Below are 19,129 nucleotides of genomic sequence, written 5' to 3' on the forward strand. Positions count from 1 at the left end.
TGTCTAATTAAATTGATTAATGCTAATTGTTCCAATTGAACCGGCCTTAATTGATTAATTTTCTCAACATCTTATTAATTAGGTCTCAAGATCAGTCATATATCAGCTAGAGAACCCCGGCCGTGCGTACCAAAGGAAACACAAAATTAAAGACCTCCAACTTTATTGTTGTATAGAACGCTCGGGTCCATATATTATCATTGTAGAATGCTTACAAATTGTATTTATTATCATTGTAGAATACTTACAAATTTTGCTATATTGTACATCCATTTTAATTTCTTGTCTTGTTTCTTAACTTACCTTGCTTGGCTTACAGGGTGTCGGCACTTTGTATAAAAATATGTCCATGCTGTGTTAATTAAGTTTTACTGCCGAGTTCTTTACCCTCACTAGGGAGCTTCTCCAGTCGGTCATATATTACCAAAAATACAATCCAAATCGTTTTGTCGACAGACAATCTTACTTATGATATATTACATCACATTGGTAGAATAAATAACGCGTACTATTGTCAAAATATATAATTAATTTGGAAGCAAACATGAATGAGTAATAATTTTAAGCAAACCAGACAAAAAAAAATCCCTGCTTTTATATTAAGAAGAAAAAAGATGACCTGGTTTATAAGGAAAACCGTCTTGAAAACCCACAATAGGTTATTAAGGAAAACCGGCCTAAAACCCACTCTGAAACAACAAAAAAAAATACTTGCGACGGCACAAACTGCTGAGACCAAAAACTAAGCATGCGTGCATGATTTTATTTATATATGAATAAGTAAAAGATATTATTATCTTCAACAATCAATGTCTTGCACAACAAAGAGGAAAGAGATATTGTAAGATCAAAACAGAGTAAAGCACACCTATCAGAGAGGGGTGAATGGTAGGTATATCAAAAAACTCAAATTTTTTAGCGGAAATAAACGATTACCTCCAAGAAAGTCTTACCGAAGCCTCCGGTCGCACCGCGCTTATACCACCGGTCAGACCGACATTATGTGACCGGTCAGACCGGCCGCCTGCCTGCGATTGGACCATCGGGATTCTAAAAAAATGCCGATTGACAACACTTCAAGATGTAGATTGAATCTCTTAACTTTTATTGATCAACTAGTGCTTACAAAGTGCGCAAAAAGCACTCCCAATAAAAACTTTCGATCTAATATCAAAATCGAGTCTAAACCCTAATTTTCTCTCACAAAAGGCACTCAAAAAACTCACCGGGGGCATACCCCTCAGTAGCTGTTTATAACCTCGATGTGGCTGTGCAAAGCCCACGTGTCTAGCACAAATTCGGACTCCAAATCTCGTGGGAAACCTTTCTTTATCCGTAACCAACATATCTTTATCTCTAACACAACAAATCTTCTAAAATCCAGACTCTATCTGAATTCAACTCCATATCTCATACGCACAGAATATCTCCATCGTATGTCATATGTAATCTTCACCAACCACGTGCATTGATCTTTAGCCTAACTATCCCGCATGATATCCGACCATCCGGACGTCATCTTATCTCTAAGTTGACTCCTAATTCATCATCGACGAAACTCTCCCGAGGCATCAAGATACATACACATGAATCAAACAAAAAAACCATATTCTGAGACCAAGCTATCTCCAAGTTGACTCATTGTTAGCAAAACAACAGTACCCATACGTATAAAACCAACTAGAAGTCAAATTCACGAAGAACAAATTCAAAACAAAAAGATCATCCAAATTTGAAACTGTCGGGTCAGACCTGTCGGTCTGACCACCCACATACCTGCGGTCTGACCGCAGGTGTCTCAAAGATCTGACTGCCCATATACATGCGGTCTGACCACCTGGTCAATTATCCCAAAAACACTTTGTGATCGCAAACCACCAATTTGTTAATGAAAAAAAAACTTGTAGATCACTTCTTGATCTTACCGATATTGCAATTGCAAGGTGCATAGGGTTGACAGAGGGAAGGACATGATCATTAAGCAATTCTAATCATGTCTACCGACAATTCTTAGTTTGCACGCATGACTTAACACTCAATCAAGTAATCCATTACTAGCTAAAACATAATACAATAATAATAATTGATGATCGAACACGTAAAAGAATTGCACGTTAATAAATTAGAAGATAAAGACTGTTGATACACGACGCATACAGCCAGACTGGCCTCCAGCAGGGACCCCAAGGAAAACAATGCAGGGGAGAGAGCCCAGACGCTACAAGCTAATCTCCCAAAAGAACGCCCAAGAGGGAAAAACACACTTGTTACGGTTAATCTCCTAACAATGCACCAAGGGGTGCTACCCCAGCGGAGGACCACAGCAGGCCCTCCGAACGGATGGCTTGGAGCACATCCTGGAGGGAAGAAAGCTCGTGATCGAAAACCCGACGATTGCGTTCCAACCAGAGCTGCCAGGAGATGAGAAGGACAAGGGAGTCAAAACTGGCCTTCAGATGCTTCGGAAGGAGGGCTCTCGACGAAGATCACCAGTCCTGAAGATAGACACCCCTGGATGGAGAGATGGAAGCCCATCCCGTGATTGTTAGAACCAAGAGCCAGATCTGTCTAGCGAACACACAGTCGATAAGGATGTAGTTATAATAATAATTGATAATGGAGAAGCTAATATTACGTATGTAGTTCCTTGTCCGAGACTTCAATTTCCCTTTCATCGATTGCAGCTAGCAACGGCCACATGGCAACAGACGTCGTATATCGTCGATCGATCTTGAGTAGATTAGATAGGTAATTCGATGATGATTGAGATTGCGACCGTGCACAGGAAACTAATCGACAATTTATGATGATGATGATGGCGATGATTAATCATTCATGCTAGCTCAATCTAGCAGAGATTAGATAGATCTATCCCCTCCCAGCTCTTTCTCTCTCTCTACCTGAGTACTGCAGATAGATATAAACAGATCTAGAGAGAGAGAGAGATGAGAAGGAATAAAGTAGGTAAGAAGCTAGCTTTTGGTCGATCGGTCATCAATTATTGGCAAAATTAACATCATATCAGCAAGCAAGCTGCAATAGTCTGTGACCTAACAACAATGAGTAGTGATAACGAACGAGTTGCCTAGCTAGCTATAACGTCTATAGGTAGCTGGCCGGCCCTGGATAGATGACGATTTACGAATTTGCAATAATCCATCTGAACTAATTCTGAGAGGAGATGGGATCTGAATCAGCTCCAATCACCATCAGCAAAATCCTCCACAATCTCTCTCTCTCTCTCTCTCTGCACCCCCTTGCAAGTTTATTTATCCAACATGGCACCAGCTACTGCTAGCAAGGAAATTGTAAGATATATGATCAGATACATGCATGCAACCATGCAATGATCCAATCTCATCTCCAGTTTCTGTGGTCAACATACCTTTTATCATCATCCATCCATCCATACTGCTTGCCAATGAAGATAATTGCCAGAAAATGATGGGACCAAACATTTTCATCTTCTCCCTCCCCGCTCCCAACATTCATCTTGATAAAAATGAAATTAATCCTGTTGTTAAAATATTGTGTATGTTCTTGACATTTAATTGTGATGTCGATCGGTAATTTAATTACCGTGTCACTAGGAGTACATTAATTCATGAGATAGCTACTAATTAAAGAATTTGTTGTCACTGATGAAAATCAAGCTGGTCGTCGGTGTGAACAAGCGCAACGAATTCTTCAGTGGAGACTCGACAAATATCCTAGGTAATATCACACCAAAAATGACAGGTGTGTTTTATTTTTGATCATTATGTGCCAAGTGTTGCTTGATTGTTACTCCGTACTGGTGTACAGTAAGTCGATTGAATACAATATATGTATGATGTAGAAAAAAATGATAATGATTAATATGGGTCCCTGCAGGCGATCGAATCCTAGATTTTGCCACCGATCGAATAAATTTCCAGACAAAAGGGATGGAGAGAAAATAATTCTGATATTCCCAGATATATTGTATCAGACAGAATGGGACATATCAGTATGGCCTGCACTTCCTGTGGGCCTACACACGATATATACCAACCATCTGAACAACTTTTCTTTTCTAGGTTCACAAGAAAACAAAAGACAAAAAATAACATTATTTCATCCTTAACACGCATCATCTTCACTTTAATTTGGTGGTTCTATCTGCAGAAAATTGAAAAAGAGAACACATGCATGGTCCATGCTTCTTGCTACAAGCTGGTGTTCCAAATGACACAAGTATTTACTTAATCCCAAGAGCAGAACATATAAATACCTTCAAATGATATGCACCTCTTGTTGGAAATTTAACACTCCAAATCTATATATACTCACATTCTTGCTATATTCGGATTAACAGGATACAGGTTATTTAATTTTGTAAGTAATATATATGCATGTTAATCAGAATTAAGCTGCACCAGTTAATTGGTTAGTAGGTTTGAGATTCCTTGTGTCTTGCAGCAAGTAAGCAGGACAATGATTGGTAATAGCAACCTATCATTAGCTGCAAATCTTTCTGCTTGGCTTGTGTCGTCGATCTGTAAACAGCACCAGTACTAGTGGGGTCTATTTATACATCATCTCTATAGGAAATTAAGAAAAAGCATGCAGGCCCGGCAGAACAACCAACCCCCACTTGCTTTTGCATTTGCATTGCTGCAATAACATATGACTAAGACCAATCATTTGTGCATGTTCAAAGTATTCATAATTAATGTGTTGGTTTTCAGAAAGTGAGTACTCTGGCTTCTCACATTAAAAAAAAAAGGAGAAAGGGACTTTGGATAGCTCTGATTTGTTTGTTTCAACTATTTCTTCTTCTTTTCTTAACATGACCAAAGTATCCATTGCACCCTCGATCACTCATCAGTACCTAAAAGGTATGTGACCAAACATTCAGTTTTTATTTTCATTTCTTTTTTTTTAGAGAGAAATTATTAAAGAACCAAACACTGAGTTGAAGACATTGAAATTATCTTTACCTTTGGAAAAAGCCATGTGTTGACTCGTGGTGGAGAGGGCTATTCTATTCATTAGGTGAAGTAATCACAAACCCCATGATTAATTCCATTACTTAGTTTTCGGATAAGATCATTGCGTAATGTGCACAGATAGATTATGTGATCTTGACCAAACACGATAATGTTCTTAGAGCTTTCTTTCAGTTCTTGATATGCATGTCAATGTTCAATGCGAAAGAAGGCATGAGCTCACATAATTTATTCTGTGAGATGTAGTTATCACCTTGTGACATTGTGTCCAATGAGTCCAGAATCATCGTAGTAACTTCATCTACACGTATTCTGATTATTCGCTGAACACATAGAAACTCTCTACATTCCCGTGAGATAACTAACAAATGCCAATTGGCAATAGTGCATTAAATTGCTAATGGGTAACGGAGTGACAATTTGGCAGATAATAAGTTAATAAGCAGGGGTGAAAAAAACCAAATCGCATATTTAAAAACAAAAAATAATTTATAAATAAAATTTTTATATACATATTTTTAACAGTCTAAAAATCAAGGCAGAAAAATAAATTGTGGTGAAAAAAACTAAAATCAACAAAAATTTAAATTTTAGTTTATAAGTATAAGCAGAAACGAAAAGACGAGATTATTAATTTACAGGATGAGGCCAGAAATGCAAATAAACGCAATGCTCTCTTATCTGAAAACGACCTCATCAGATGGTGTGAAAGAGAAATGCTTTGCATTCAGTAGCTGATCATTTTGACCGTGCAGGTAGATTTTGTGATGCAAGGATATGTGCAGTCCTGTATGACAGAATTTTCAGCAAAATTTGGCTACTCTTATCATACAACTATAGTTAATTAGCTGAAACACAGATCAAGTATCCTGTTTGGTATGGACCTTTCTAAACGTTGCATTAGGTCAATGGATGATGGGCCAGAAGATGGCAGATGCCAACTCAAATCAACAGTTCCATCATATAGGATATGACAATCCAGATATGAACTATCAGATTAATCTACAGAAACATTCTCAGGATGGACGCTTCCATCAGGAATGCAGCCTTCATTTCCAGTGAAAATGAAAACAGAACGGACAACTCATTCAAATCGGCAATTACATCATTTTGTTGAAAAGCCTTTAGGTTGGCACTCAGAGAACGATTTGCACAGGTTGGGCATGGAGAGACACAGAACCTTTTCTTTCTTTCCTTTTTTTCCCTTGATATCGATCGTCCTGGCATCAAGCAGCCCTTTTTTTTTTGGGGACTGCTCGTCAGGCCTCTGCCTCCAAAAGCTAACATCCCCTTGATCTGTACAAACTGGAAAGTCTATCTAAGTTGCCAGCTAACATTGATGGCATTTGTTGTCAAGGTTATCATTTGCAGCAGGATTCTCTCTACACTTCAGTTCCCGCTTAAACGCCTCTTGTACTTGTTTGGCACGAGGCTAAGTAGGAAGTCAGTGAATATATGCTCATAACCTGGCATTTTACCATATCCTGCAGGATTTGAAGTTGAACAATTAAAAAGCATGATGTTGAGTTGAAATATGATGCTTGTAACAAATAAAATTGATCTCAGGCAACAGAACAACTAATATCACTATGTAAAATGCAGCTAAAAACTGATGCATATTTCAGTATAATGGCAGTCCTGTTGATCTATTTGCTCTACATATGCAGATATCCACCCATAATAGGATGCACGTACAATGCATGAGTGCATGACACACGCAGACTATACTCTAAGCCTGAATGCAAACAATGGCTATATTTTACCATAAATCAATCTAAAAATTGGCATATTATGGGTAAATAATAGAATGTTATCGTTAGCAGGTATACAAACGGTGGCTACATGTCTATCATAATGCAATCACATTGAGTTATAGCCCAGAAAATAGTAGAGCATTTATGCTGGCAGAGAATTATGGAATTGCGCAGAGAGCAATCCAATTGAGTTATAGCTCAGAAAATAGTAGAGCGTTTATGGTGGCAGAGAATTAAGGAATTGCGCAGAGAGCAGCCCCACTGGACTACACCGACACGAGAATGACACTCACCAGGAAAATAGTTGATGTCAATGACATAGTATCGATCCTTTCTTCCATGCTCTCTAATCATATCTATGTTAAACAGTCTAAGACCCTGACATATTTTACAGTTAGGTAAACAAATGATAGAGATGGACATTGTAATCATGAATGAGATTTACTCATACCAGTCGACGCCGCAGCTCCCTGCCAAGTTTCTCTAGAAGTGGCCTTGGAGGAAGTTCTGTCATTTTACAGCATTTTGTTCAGTAAAGTAATATAAATATGCTTAATTTGATAATTGCTGTGGGTATTCATTGGGACTGAACAACTCTAATAATGAATTCTTTTTCCTGGAGAATCAACAGAGGGCTATAGTAGTTGATATGTGTAATAGACAGTGAATAGACAGAGTTAGCTGATAGATTACTCTTTAGTCTACATAGAGGCTTAATAGCCCAAAAGTCTCTTCAGAAAAAGGACTCTACAATGCAGAGGAAGCAAGCAATTTGGAATGGTTTAGACCAATCTAAAGGGAAACATTAGATATATACTGCTCTGAAGTTGAAAGAATGGAGATATGCCATTGAATTCCTGTTCCTATACATGCTACTTCAAATACCACAGATATACGGTTTAGAAATATGCCACTATACACCCAATATGGATTAACGAAATTTCGGAAGCAGCACAGAAACCTCACCAGCAATACAAGGGTCGATTTCTGCATCTTCTGCATTATTTGTAGCACATGAAACTCTTGGAAAACGAAAGATGCCATCATTGTTCTCCAGATCATAGATGTTAACATCAGGAAGAGAAAATCGGCGGACAACCCGTATTGTTTCACCAACAACATATACCTTAAATAAAATCCCACCTATGCAAACAACAAACTCAGCACTTCAATATCCACACTTGGGGAAGTGTCATGACAGATCAAACATATGGAGACAAAAATGCAACAGGGTATTAGTTACCATGGTTGACAAACTCCTGGAGAACCAGAGGAGGGTCAAGCATTGATAAGGATGTCTCCACATAGGCAAGAGATAGTTCATGGGATTTCGATGTTCCATCAACTACCAATGGTTTGGCAACTACATAAAGAGAAATTTCAACATCAGAACCAAGCCAGGATTTTGCCATCCTGTTTTTAACAGATTCCATGGTTGAATTGCATTGAAGCGCATGCACACTGTAGTACTAGTAGTTCTTGTATGAGTAATTAAGGCACTAATTGGGGGCAAATTAGTCCATTTTGCTGGGTTATCGGTCTATGTGAAAAATAAAAAAGGGAGTATTACTTAAAAAGAGGACTTGGTAATGGTGATAGTGTGCTCTAATTCTAGGCTAAGCATGGGTGTAGAACAATTGGATAACTCACCCAAGGGCAATGTTAGCCCAGCCTTGGCAACTGCAGATGGGATAGACAAAGGATCTTTCATGATGACCAGCTGTCGTGGAGTGCAAACCTCACCTGCATTTGTTGAACACAAGAAATAATAAAATAAATGGCTATGCATATTATTTTCTTGGTAGATAAGGTAAAAAAATTTCATATATAAACAAGTATTAAGATTTGAATTTTACAGTTTTTAGCAATCCTAAGAAACTACTTGGGAATTCAAGAAAGCAGTGCAATATAACTAAGAGTTATCTGTTTTTACAATTCCACCAAATTCCATAATTATAGTTACATAATGTGACTAGTTTGGTATTGATTAAAAGCTCTCTTCTAATCCTTTTTCTTGTTCTCCGAGCGAAGGCTCTTTCAAGGATCAGTCTTACTGGGTTATGTGGTAATTTCATGTCTAGTACATTAGTTGAAACACAACATATCAATGGTTACCTTGAACAAAAATAAATAGTAAGAACATTGAAAAATAAATATGGGTATCAACATTCAACAATTATATGCAGAACTAATAACTTACCATAGCCATTGCATAAGTTCAAATCAGCAACTTCTTGAAGCATTGACTGGCGATTGTGCAGATGCTGAATAGCATTTGGTGGGTCAAGGACAGTTACTTCTGGATGTTCTTCCAGATAATCCTTCAAGAAGATTAAAAGGTTCACTAAGGACAGAAATGAAATGATGTCTATTTGCTATTCATTTTTCTAATCAGCATCAAAGTGTTTACAATTTTATTTGCCTTTTGTGAGTTATCCAAATATTCCAATAATGAGTATGTGCTATGCTTTGGCATGAACCTCATTGGGAGAGTGCTAAGCTGCACTCTTGCATACAGCACACGAAAGGATTTTGTAGCCAACTATCTAGACGGTGTGTAAACTCTGTTCTAAAGTGTAAACATTGAACGTCAAAAGTTTTTGCTTTGGGGCTCAGGGACTACCTCCAGAATTTGCTGCCACTCCTTGTTAGTAAGCTGATAAAAAGAGAGAAAATCAATCAGAAATAAAATGGGAAGGGATGCAGAAGTATCTGATAAGACTAAAGCAGGGATAGTGCATATGGTTGTTTAAAAAAACTTGATTAATATATGGTAATATGGTATATGGTATTGATTCAACACATGCAAAAAAAAAAGGCATGACAACCAACCTTGTGCAAAATTATATCAAACGGGCCTTGCTCAGAGAGAGGACGAGTCTCATCAATTGATACAAAATTAATGCTCTTCTTCCTGAAGAAAAACAGTCAACAGTGTAAGGAAAAACTTGCCGAATAAACTTGAAAGAAAAATTGATGCAAAGACAAGTCTACTGGTCATAACAATGTAAGCATGCAGCCTATAAGATAATAGTAGAGATTGTTTCAAAGGAATCAGGTGTGATTGTTTATGGTAGCTTCAAACTTTTGCTTATGTTACCTAAGAAATGCATCGGACAGTTTCTATTAATGAAAGGCCTTACGTTTGGCAAAGTACCACAGGCTATCCCTTGGAAGTGGGACATATTCCAGATAAAGTAAGTGCTTGCACTACTTACACACATCTTATGAAACACAATTAAAGAACTCATAGATATACTATAGCTCTGTTTAATATTGGTTTTCTTGAAAGACTTTCAAAACAACTTGAATGCAAGGAAAACAAATTATAGCAACATTAACTCTCAAACCATACTCCAAGAATTAGACACTGGCATTATTATGGAGCTGTTTAATAAGCTAACAAAGTAATGATGTTAGTACGCTAAGGCAGGAACAGAAACAGAATAAATAGCTCAGACACCAAGCTAACTGTAAAAATCATTGAACATCATCAACATTTATTTATGGAGAAGCAGTCACACTGCTCATCATTTTATAAAGCATCCTACAATGCCAATGTAGCATGCAGGTATTTGTGGTCACTGGCAGCAGCATAATGTCTGGTGTTTGTCATCTTTGTAGTTTGTCACGACAGTGTCCTATAACTACATGGTAATCCCCCTAGTTTTGCATTTTGGTATGACCTAATCAATATACTGATTTAATATTCTGGAATATCAATGTTTTATTATGTGATTTGTTGATTCAATAGCAAATATAGGCAAGTATACCATGCCAGATTACCAGAACACTCCACTGCTACTCTACTGCTACATGTTATCCAAGCATTTTTGTTCCCAAGAGGACAGCCTCTGGATGTTATTATTAATTGTTCCAGTAAAGCAAGTAAATCTTCTTGACCAAAAGTTAATTTTCTTTACAACACATCATAAGCTTGTGCATAATACTGACAATAGCTTTAATCTTGGAGCTAACTCCTGGCTTAAATTTAATTTGAGAATTTGACTATTTTGGAAGGATTGGAAGACTTAAACACCTCAACAACCAAACTATGACGCTTAAGCTTTTAAATGGCAACAAGTTATAAAAGCAACTGAGAACATTTATGTAGAATTGCTTCATACAAAATACCAAAGAAGACTACCAGCAAATCTAGAACAATAAGATTTCTATCTCATTTTTTTCTGAAAGTAGTCATGGTTCACCAACCAGGGGAAAAAAATAGACTTCTTGTGCTGAAACTACAAAATAGAGCCCAATCATTTTCATGCAGTCTTTGCTGGAAGAGCGTGCATAACTCAATAGTCATGTCAAGAAGTGCATACTATAATTAAATTCAGGTTAAGATGAATTCAAGGAAGTAAATTATACTTTGGTGAACGATCTGAAATATTTTTTTCCTCTTGTCGTTTCAAAGCCTGAGAGGTGTTTATCCACAAGAATATTCCATTCCCAGAATCCCATATACCTACCGTAGTATAGTCGATTCGCATATTAAAAAATGCCAAGATTTCCAAGTTGGCAAGGAGATAAGCTATCACAAAGCAGTCAACAGAACAGAAACGTAAGTGAGACTAGTGATTAGAACAGGACATATAATTAAGACTCCGACCTCCTAGTTTCCCACCAAAAGTAGTAAGATAATACTAATACCAGTTGTAGCTACCATCTGCCTCCCATGCATAAGAGCTACTCTCAGTGCCCACGAGACTCCCATGAGATAATTATTAAGCACATTAACTGATCGAACAAACAGCAGTGAACACATTCCATTTCAGATAACATAAATCAAGTTGGTGTTTAACGAAATCACTACTTCCCTGTTCCTTGTCTCGAGATAATTTTTTTGGTCTTTGATTCCCTTTAAGAATAGGGGCAAGGGAATAATAATAGCACATTCTGACGGCGGATCCATCACAAATGAACATCAGAGTTTGAAGGCCATCTCATACAGATACAGTGAAAAGAAGCACCATTTTGTTTGAAATTAAAGAACGGGTAGCAGGAGAGCTTCTCCTCGGTTCAGAATAAATAAAAATAGCATTTTTATTGTCATCAACTAACCAGACGGGTCTTGAGAGAGGGAGAAAAGATTCGAAATTTGAGGCGGGCGGGATCAAGGTGTGTGGTTTGGGTTTGGGTTTGGGTTTTTACCTGGCGAGCGCGAGCAGGTTGGGCTGGAGGAAGCTCTTCACCTTCTTGCTGGTGAGAGCGTAGCCCACCACCAGGCTGGGCGGCGGAGGCGGCGCCATGAGGTCCGGCGCCTCCGCCTCCGCCTCATCGTCGTGCACCCTCATCTCCAACAACCCTAATCCGCCCCCGGAATGAAAGCAAGAAACTCTTTTATTTTGGGGGATTTGGGGATCAAAATTGAGATGCAATTAAATTCGGCTGCTTTTCTTTTTATTTTTGGAGGTTTAATGGCGGAGGGAAGCGAGAGCGGGAGGGTGGGTATTTGTAGGCCATGGATTCCAAAACTTTGCTAATAGAGGAGGAATCCAGCTACCATCCAAAAGATAATAAATAATGCAACGACCAAATATTGAACCTCTTCCCTCCCATCCTAACCATTTAACCACCGGGATAGGGTTTTAAAATAGCCAGAGTATTCAGCAGATACTAATTCATCTTAAAAATAAGTGTTAATTAGATTCATACTATTATAAATTTATTAGTTTTGAAATATATCATTACTATTCGACTAATTATAAGAACGTTATTATAATTTTAGAACTATTCGAAATATACCACTCCATACACTTTCGGTGTATTTTTTAAAAAAATTGGACCATATTGCCCCTCTGTTGTTCCTTGAGTTTTTGGTATGACAAAGGGCAATTGGTCCAAAAATGGTATATCATATTTCAAAACTGGCAAATTTATAATGGCATGAATCTAATTAATTAACCCTAAAAATAAAGTGTATAGGAGAAAAATATTACTCTAGCATATACTCTATTTTATCCTTAAAAAATACAGAATCATCCATAATTATCCATATTGAAAAGAAAAAACTTCAAATATAAATGTTCTTCCTCCTCTTTTCATATCTTAACATCCAACAACTATAAGAGCAGAGAGTAATAACAATATGAGAGTAGATGATTATAAAATATTAATAAAACGTATATGGTTGATTTAATATGAATGTTCTGTTGGGGTGATAACTGATATGAACAGAGAATCTATTTTGGATGATTATCCAAATGCCAATATGGATTATCAAATTTGGATGAATTGTTGGCAATGCTCTTACTTTTGACTTATAATGTAATACTCCTGACCATCAGTAATGTTTCAACCTATTCATAGGTATTTGTTTTGGTTTTGACCTATTAGGTCAAATGTTCGTTTGATGAAATAAGTTTCAATATGTTTGGATCATCTTATATATTCAAATCACCCTAAGCATAATAACTTTGAGTTAAAATCTTTTATAGGAAGCAAGCGAGGATGAAACTCAATGTTGTATAATGATACTTTGTTCCTACAAGCCGAACGTCACTCAAAAAATATTAACCGTTAGGACTCCAAATCATTTATTTTTGCTCCTAAATAAACCAACCCTATGATAGTGTATAATGATACTTCATTCCCTACCAACCGCATGTCACTTATAAAATAACTTTGTTCATTTTTTACCAAATCATTATCTCACGTGCTTTATCTTAGGCCAATTAATGTATTAGAGTTTATAAAAATGTGGGGACAAATTCATTGGCTTTTCAAAAGTGAACAGCAAATGTTTGCCAAAGTAGAGGATATGCTAGTAGTTTTTAATTTGTATTGGTACGTGTGAGATAATATTTTAGGACTATTTTGAAAACGTCGTCAGCGTGCACGCACAAACTTAGGTGATTGTTTGATTCATTGTCATTATTTACCCATCATACCACAACTCAAAGTAGGTAGATTTAATTGAGTTATGTATCCGTTTAGTTTGTATCACACTTATAACGATATTCTTTTATTTGTACAAGAGCTATATATATAATTGACTTATAAAAATATAATTTTGCATTATTCTCACTAAGGTGTGCTCAGGTGGTTATGCTCCTGTAAGTTGTAGTCTTGAAGAATGGTAAGAGAAGTGTTGCAAACATTGCGAAAAAGACGGTTCGATATGATGCATTGACTATTGCCTGCATCGGTACAAAACCCATCTGATCGACGTGATCCCTGATGCCGTCCGTCAAAGTAGACAGAGTAGGAGAAACGGATTTTGCTAAATTAAGAAGAGAATGCACACAAATTAACTAAAGTTTCTTATACCAAGTATATTCCACTTGATCCTTTTAATAGGGATTTATTAAAACAGCATGTTTGCACTAGTCACCCTGTCTATTCCCTCTTGTTTATACTTATTAAGTCAAAATTTAAAATTTTAACCTTAAATCTTAACTTTATTTTTTAGTCTTGGATTTTAGATCGCTAATTAAGTATGAATATGTATATAAATTTTTTATTTACTAATTATTTTTCATACGCAAATATGATGATGATTTTTTTCTTTGAAAACCCAAACATGCAATCACCCATAAAATCTTCTTTGCATTTTCTTGGAAAGATCACCATAATTTGATGAGCTACTGTGAGCTTAATTGGACTCACCTTGCTAGTTAGTACAGTTGTCTATGTGCAACACACCATTTTTCGTGTTTCATTTGTTCTTACAGTGTTTTGTTCATTTTATGTTTAATTTTGTGTCCCTGTTTTGAAATTCATTTGATCATTAAGAAAGCATCTTTTTTGCAGGGATTTAATTAAGGCATCTGTAGTCTCACTTGAAGATATACAGCCGATATTTAATATAAAAGATAGAAGAATAAATTAGTTTATTAACGACAAAGATTCTGTCGTAAGCGAACAAACATTAGTGTAAGTCGATCGATGTGTTTAAAGGCAAGGTACACGTGCCAAGCTAGAGGACAAGGCAAGCGTACGTGTTAGCTTGCACCGTGTACGCGTACCACGTGATTTCCACCCATTATATTGCTGCATCTACCATAAAAATTAGTTAATTATCCTTTTTTGTCTGCCTGCCATGAACCGCCTAGAAAATTAAACATTAGGGATCGCTAATCTTCGTCCATAAGAAAATCGATCCATCTCCAAATCATATAGATTTTAGTGTGCTTCTCCTCGTACTTGGTGACCTCTTCGGCACCCGTCACACCCTGAACTTAATTGGGTGAAGGATATATGGATTAAGGTTTGAGGTTGGAATCGGAGTAAGAAGGGTTTAGGAAGGGTAGCCCATAGTTTTTCTACTCTCAAATGATGAGTGATGACTGTTTAGTAGCGGACACGAACAGGCGATGAGGTGACAGCACTATCATTAAGACATAGGGATAGAGAAGAGTGGTGGGCTAGAGATAAGAATAAAGGAACGAGAGGGGTTAATGAAAACCATCTAATGAGATGGGGATAGAGGAATGAGAGGGGTTAATGAGACGGGGCAAGAGAAGGGCACAGCCAAAACCAACTAAATAGAGAGAAATGAAAAAGAAAATATTAGAGGAGAGTATACCCATAATATTTACGTCCTATTTTTCTATAATTTTTAAATTTTACGAGACTACCGGTGTGCGTGTTCTCACATATATCTATAGTCCTCCCCCTCTCTATATATATATCTAGTTGGATCATGGATAATATTTGGTTGTATCATTTATATTTCTATCATGGACAATATAATATTTACGTAACAGACAATATAAACATTCTATTAATTATATTGTATTATGTTGCATGTATAAATTTAACCTTTAATCATATTGTACATTTATTGGTGAATTGGGAATTTTTATTTATAATTATTTAAATATCAATTAGTAAAGGTTATACCGAATTTTTCTATTTACCAACTAATATATCTTATGTGTACCAAATATATCATAACATTTATTTTCTATTTCTTTATATTTTTTAAAACTTTTTAGGATTTCCTCATTTTTATTTTTCTTTCACCAAACGTGCTACGGTTTTGAGCAAAAAGTGTGGTTTTGGTGCCTAAAACCGTACAGAAGCCGCGAAGATCCAGAGTTTGGATTCAATTTTTTAGAAAATGATTTTGTCATTTTCATGGTTTCCACGCTTATCACGCGGTTACCGTGCTACTGATGAGCGATGGTAATGGATCCGACAACGGTTTTGTAAACCCTACACGTATATTTGCTCACATATAATGGACTAACTTAGTTTTCTACTACTACAACTAGACACATATAGATATATGCTTCTAGGAATAAAATGACTTGCGGTTGATCAATTCGGACCCCATGGAGTGGATAGAAAAGCTAACAAATTGAACTAAGCTCGCAAAATCTATCCATAAAGTAAACTAAAGATTTGTGACTAATTAATGGTATTATTGGTGGCAGTTGATTAAGCAGCACCCTCGTATGTCTTTTCGCTTCAGCTTAGGCTTATAAACCAAAATTTAATTTATAGTTGATTTTGATGTTTTTATTATAGTTTATTTTCAGCTTTTATTTATATATTTATATATATATATAATTTAAGAATATGGTTTGTAAATATGTTATTTGGCAGAAAAAGCAAAACAATGACCCTTCGAATAATTTGAAGGCTATGAATCCCGCCTTGCTCTTTCCAATTCATCCCGCCCTGCTGGTGGATCATGCATCTTGTTTTTTCCCATGTAATATAATTAATTCATATATGTCTAACTCCCTCCGTTCCATATATATATATAAAAGATATTTTAATCTTACCTAAATTTATCCATATATCAATTTATATATTTGATATACGCTTTTAGATTTATTACTATTCATATGAGTTTAGTAGCGAGCATGAAATCTTATAACATGAAACGATTATAATAAGAAACAAGAATAGGCATGGATTCCTCTCAAATTTAGAAGAACAAAAAAAAGAAGAATAAGAACGCTGCAACTAATGGAGTGATAATATATATAAATAACATATGTATATTGTTAATTTAATTTCAAGATGCATGAGGGCTATACATATAGACGTTCTGTATCCCCGCAATATATATATATATATATAGACGCTCTGTTACTAAAACACAAGTGAAGGTCGAATCCGATCCGTCTAGCTAGCTAGCTAGCTGCTAATTAATTAGGCACCTACGTACTGTCCGTGATGCATGATCGCACGATTAGAATCTGCATAAAGGAAGGAACTAACTAAAGATGCATATATGATAGAGAGAAGGAGAATGAATCTATCGATCATTTCATCCGCTCTCTTTTGGTGACAGATGGGATCTTACTGCAAGCTGTTTTACATGCATCTTAATTTTGAGCAGTATAATTATAATGAAATATAGAAATACTCTCTCCGTTTCATAACGTGAGATGTTTGGCTTTTTTATTTATAATATTTGACCATTTGTCTTATTTAAATAATAATGAAAATATTATTTATTTTGCTTGTGACTTACTTTATTATCAAAAAGCACTTTAGTATGACTTATTATTTTTTTTATATTTATACTAAATTTTTGAATAAGACGAATAGTCAAAAGTTGAAAAAAAAATCAAACATGCATGCACCACTCGATCGAATTGAATGTCCTGATTAATTAGACATACACAATTCGATAGATATAAAAGTGTCGTCTCTCACTGCAGTTTAGAACGCTATAGTTAATTTGTTAAAATATCTAACTTCTTCATTTGATTCTCAGTACGTTTTAGTGGTCTCTATCATATATCATATCATGTCATGTAACATGCATGGTCCGTCCAAGGTGGGGTTGGCCGGCCGGGTCCGGGTGGTATATATAATATTACTAAACATGCAATTATAAGATGGAATAATTAAATTAACTATATATCCTGCATATAATATATTAGCGAACTAATTAAAGCAAATTATTCAGATTCCGCAACAGTATATATGGAATCCATTGTGTAAAGCAGTATAGCTATGAAAAAATATATATAATGATGCTAAAGCAGGAGACTTTCCATCGTACAGTTAATTTCGTCTTCGATCACTAATTCACTACTATACTCAAGCTTAATTAATTCTCCATCCCTCATCTCACTGTTGCATACTACCTTTGCAAGGAAAAAAAATTCGGTGGGCGAGGGGCTCACGCCCATCCCCCTGCGGCGGACACATGAGCAGAGTCACACGCTCGGCTCCCCATCGCACACGGGTCGCGCTGACTCCATTCCTTTTATCGTTCTCCCGACTCGATTCGTGGTGGAAAGCGCATCCCCTCCGCCATCCAAGAGAAGCGCCGCCACGATTCGGCGACGGTGGGGATGGTGCGGACCGCCCACGTATATCTGATCGATCGACGTCCATGGAGTTGCCCATCAGATTTGCCTTGTCGATGAAGATGTTGGCTTGCTCAGTTTTGTAGAAATCTACTCATAGTAATATGTTTTCTGCTGCTTTCGAGATGCTTGTTTCTGTTGTTTTCTGCCTTTCCAAATGTGCTTATCTGCTAGTAGCATCAGTCAAAAATAAAGGGCCAAACTGCTGATAATCTTGTGAAGAGAAGATGTCCTGCACAGCAAACCTGTGTGTTGTGCCGAGAGGAAGATGAAACCTGCAACCATCTCTTCCTTTCCTGTAGCTTCACCCGGCGACTCAGGAATATTCAGAGAAGGGGAGGGCTAGTATTTTTTCTGTTTTTTTTTCAGTCCTGGTCCGGTTTTGGGAATGCCTGAAATCGCCAATTGACAGCTTCCTTTCGATTTTACTCCTGATCTTCTCGATCAGACCTGTACTTACTATCATTTTTCCTTAATGAAATTTAGCTGACCCAGTTGAATCGGCCCGACAAAAAAATAAGGGCCAAACAAGCTTGGACTGATACTCTGGCATATTTGTTTACTAGTTCTATTGTATTAACTAGTAATATATGCTCCAACCTTGTTACAGGAAAACTAGAAAACAAATTTAACATTTGGATTCATATGTTAGAAAACAAATTTAATATTTGGATTCTTATGTTTTGCAAATGCTTGCTTTGGTCAGAATGACTCGGTTTTCAATTAACAGAGTCAAAATTCTGTCCTTATGGAACATATACACTAGTAGATTACTTTGGAGTTATGATAAAATGTGTCATTGCTGTACTTAATGAACTGACATCATAACATGATCTCTACTATACATATACAGACGCTGAGGGTGGAAATTTGACTGTGGATGAAGTCTGTCACCAAAATAGGTGATAATGTGGTATCTACTGTACGGATGGATGCTGAGGGTGGAATTTCGTTTGCAGATGAAGTCATATTTACTGGGTATTGTCAGCAAACCAGTAATGAATGTATTTACTGGGCACTGTTCAGAATTGCCTTGATTGATGAGAGTACTCTGTTGTATGGTATTTGAAGCTTGGATCCAAATTCAGATCCGTTTGTAATATGTACATTTTTTTTTATA

At 36.5% G+C, this 19,129-nt stretch overlaps 1 protein-coding gene across 2 annotated transcripts; it reads right to left on the bottom strand.

Moving 5' to 3' along the window:
* Nucleotides 1-5,973: 5,973 nt before the first annotated feature.
* Nucleotides 5,974-12,163, bottom strand: LOC102709030 (inositol-tetrakisphosphate 1-kinase 1). Of its 2 annotated transcripts, XM_006662067.3 has the most exons (10): nucleotides 11,882-12,158; nucleotides 9,557-9,638; nucleotides 9,348-9,380; nucleotides 8,925-9,045; nucleotides 8,375-8,467; nucleotides 7,968-8,087; nucleotides 7,691-7,867; nucleotides 7,176-7,231; nucleotides 7,018-7,102; nucleotides 5,974-6,454 (listed from the first exon to the last, which is right to left on the bottom strand). In XM_006662067.3, the coding sequence occupies exons 1-10, from the start codon at nucleotides 12,022-12,024 to the stop codon at nucleotides 6,360-6,362; spliced, it is 1,005 nt and encodes a 334-aa protein (XP_006662130.1). In that variant the 5' UTR covers nucleotides 12,025-12,158; the 3' UTR covers nucleotides 5,974-6,359. The 2 variants fall into 2 exon arrangements, with proteins under 2 accessions (XP_006662130.1, XP_040384419.1); XM_040528485.1 differs by lacking the exon at nucleotides 5,974-6,454 and having other exon boundaries at nucleotides 7,017-7,094; nucleotides 11,882-12,163.
* Between the last annotated feature and the right edge of the window lie 6,966 nt (nucleotides 12,164-19,129).

This window comes from Oryza brachyantha, chromosome 10 (assembly GCF_000231095.2).
Source record: "Oryza brachyantha chromosome 10, ObraRS2, whole genome shotgun sequence".
Taxonomy (NCBI): Eukaryota; Viridiplantae; Streptophyta; class Magnoliopsida; order Poales; family Poaceae; genus Oryza; species Oryza brachyantha.

Excerpts from the sequence above, each read along its gene's own strand:
- LOC102709030 (XM_006662067.3), bottom strand. The coding sequence starts at position 12,024 with ATGAGGGTGCACGACGATGAGGCGGAGGCGGAGGCGCCGGACCTCATG. Across the intron at positions 9,381-9,556 it reads TTGATATAATTTTGCACAAG|CTTACTAACAAGGAGTGGCA; the intron begins GTTGGTTGTCAT and ends TCTTTTTATCAG. Across the intron at positions 7,103-7,175 it reads GGGAGCTGCGGCGTCGACTG|GGTCTTAGACTGTTTAACAT; the intron begins GTATGAGTAAAT and ends AAAATATGTCAG.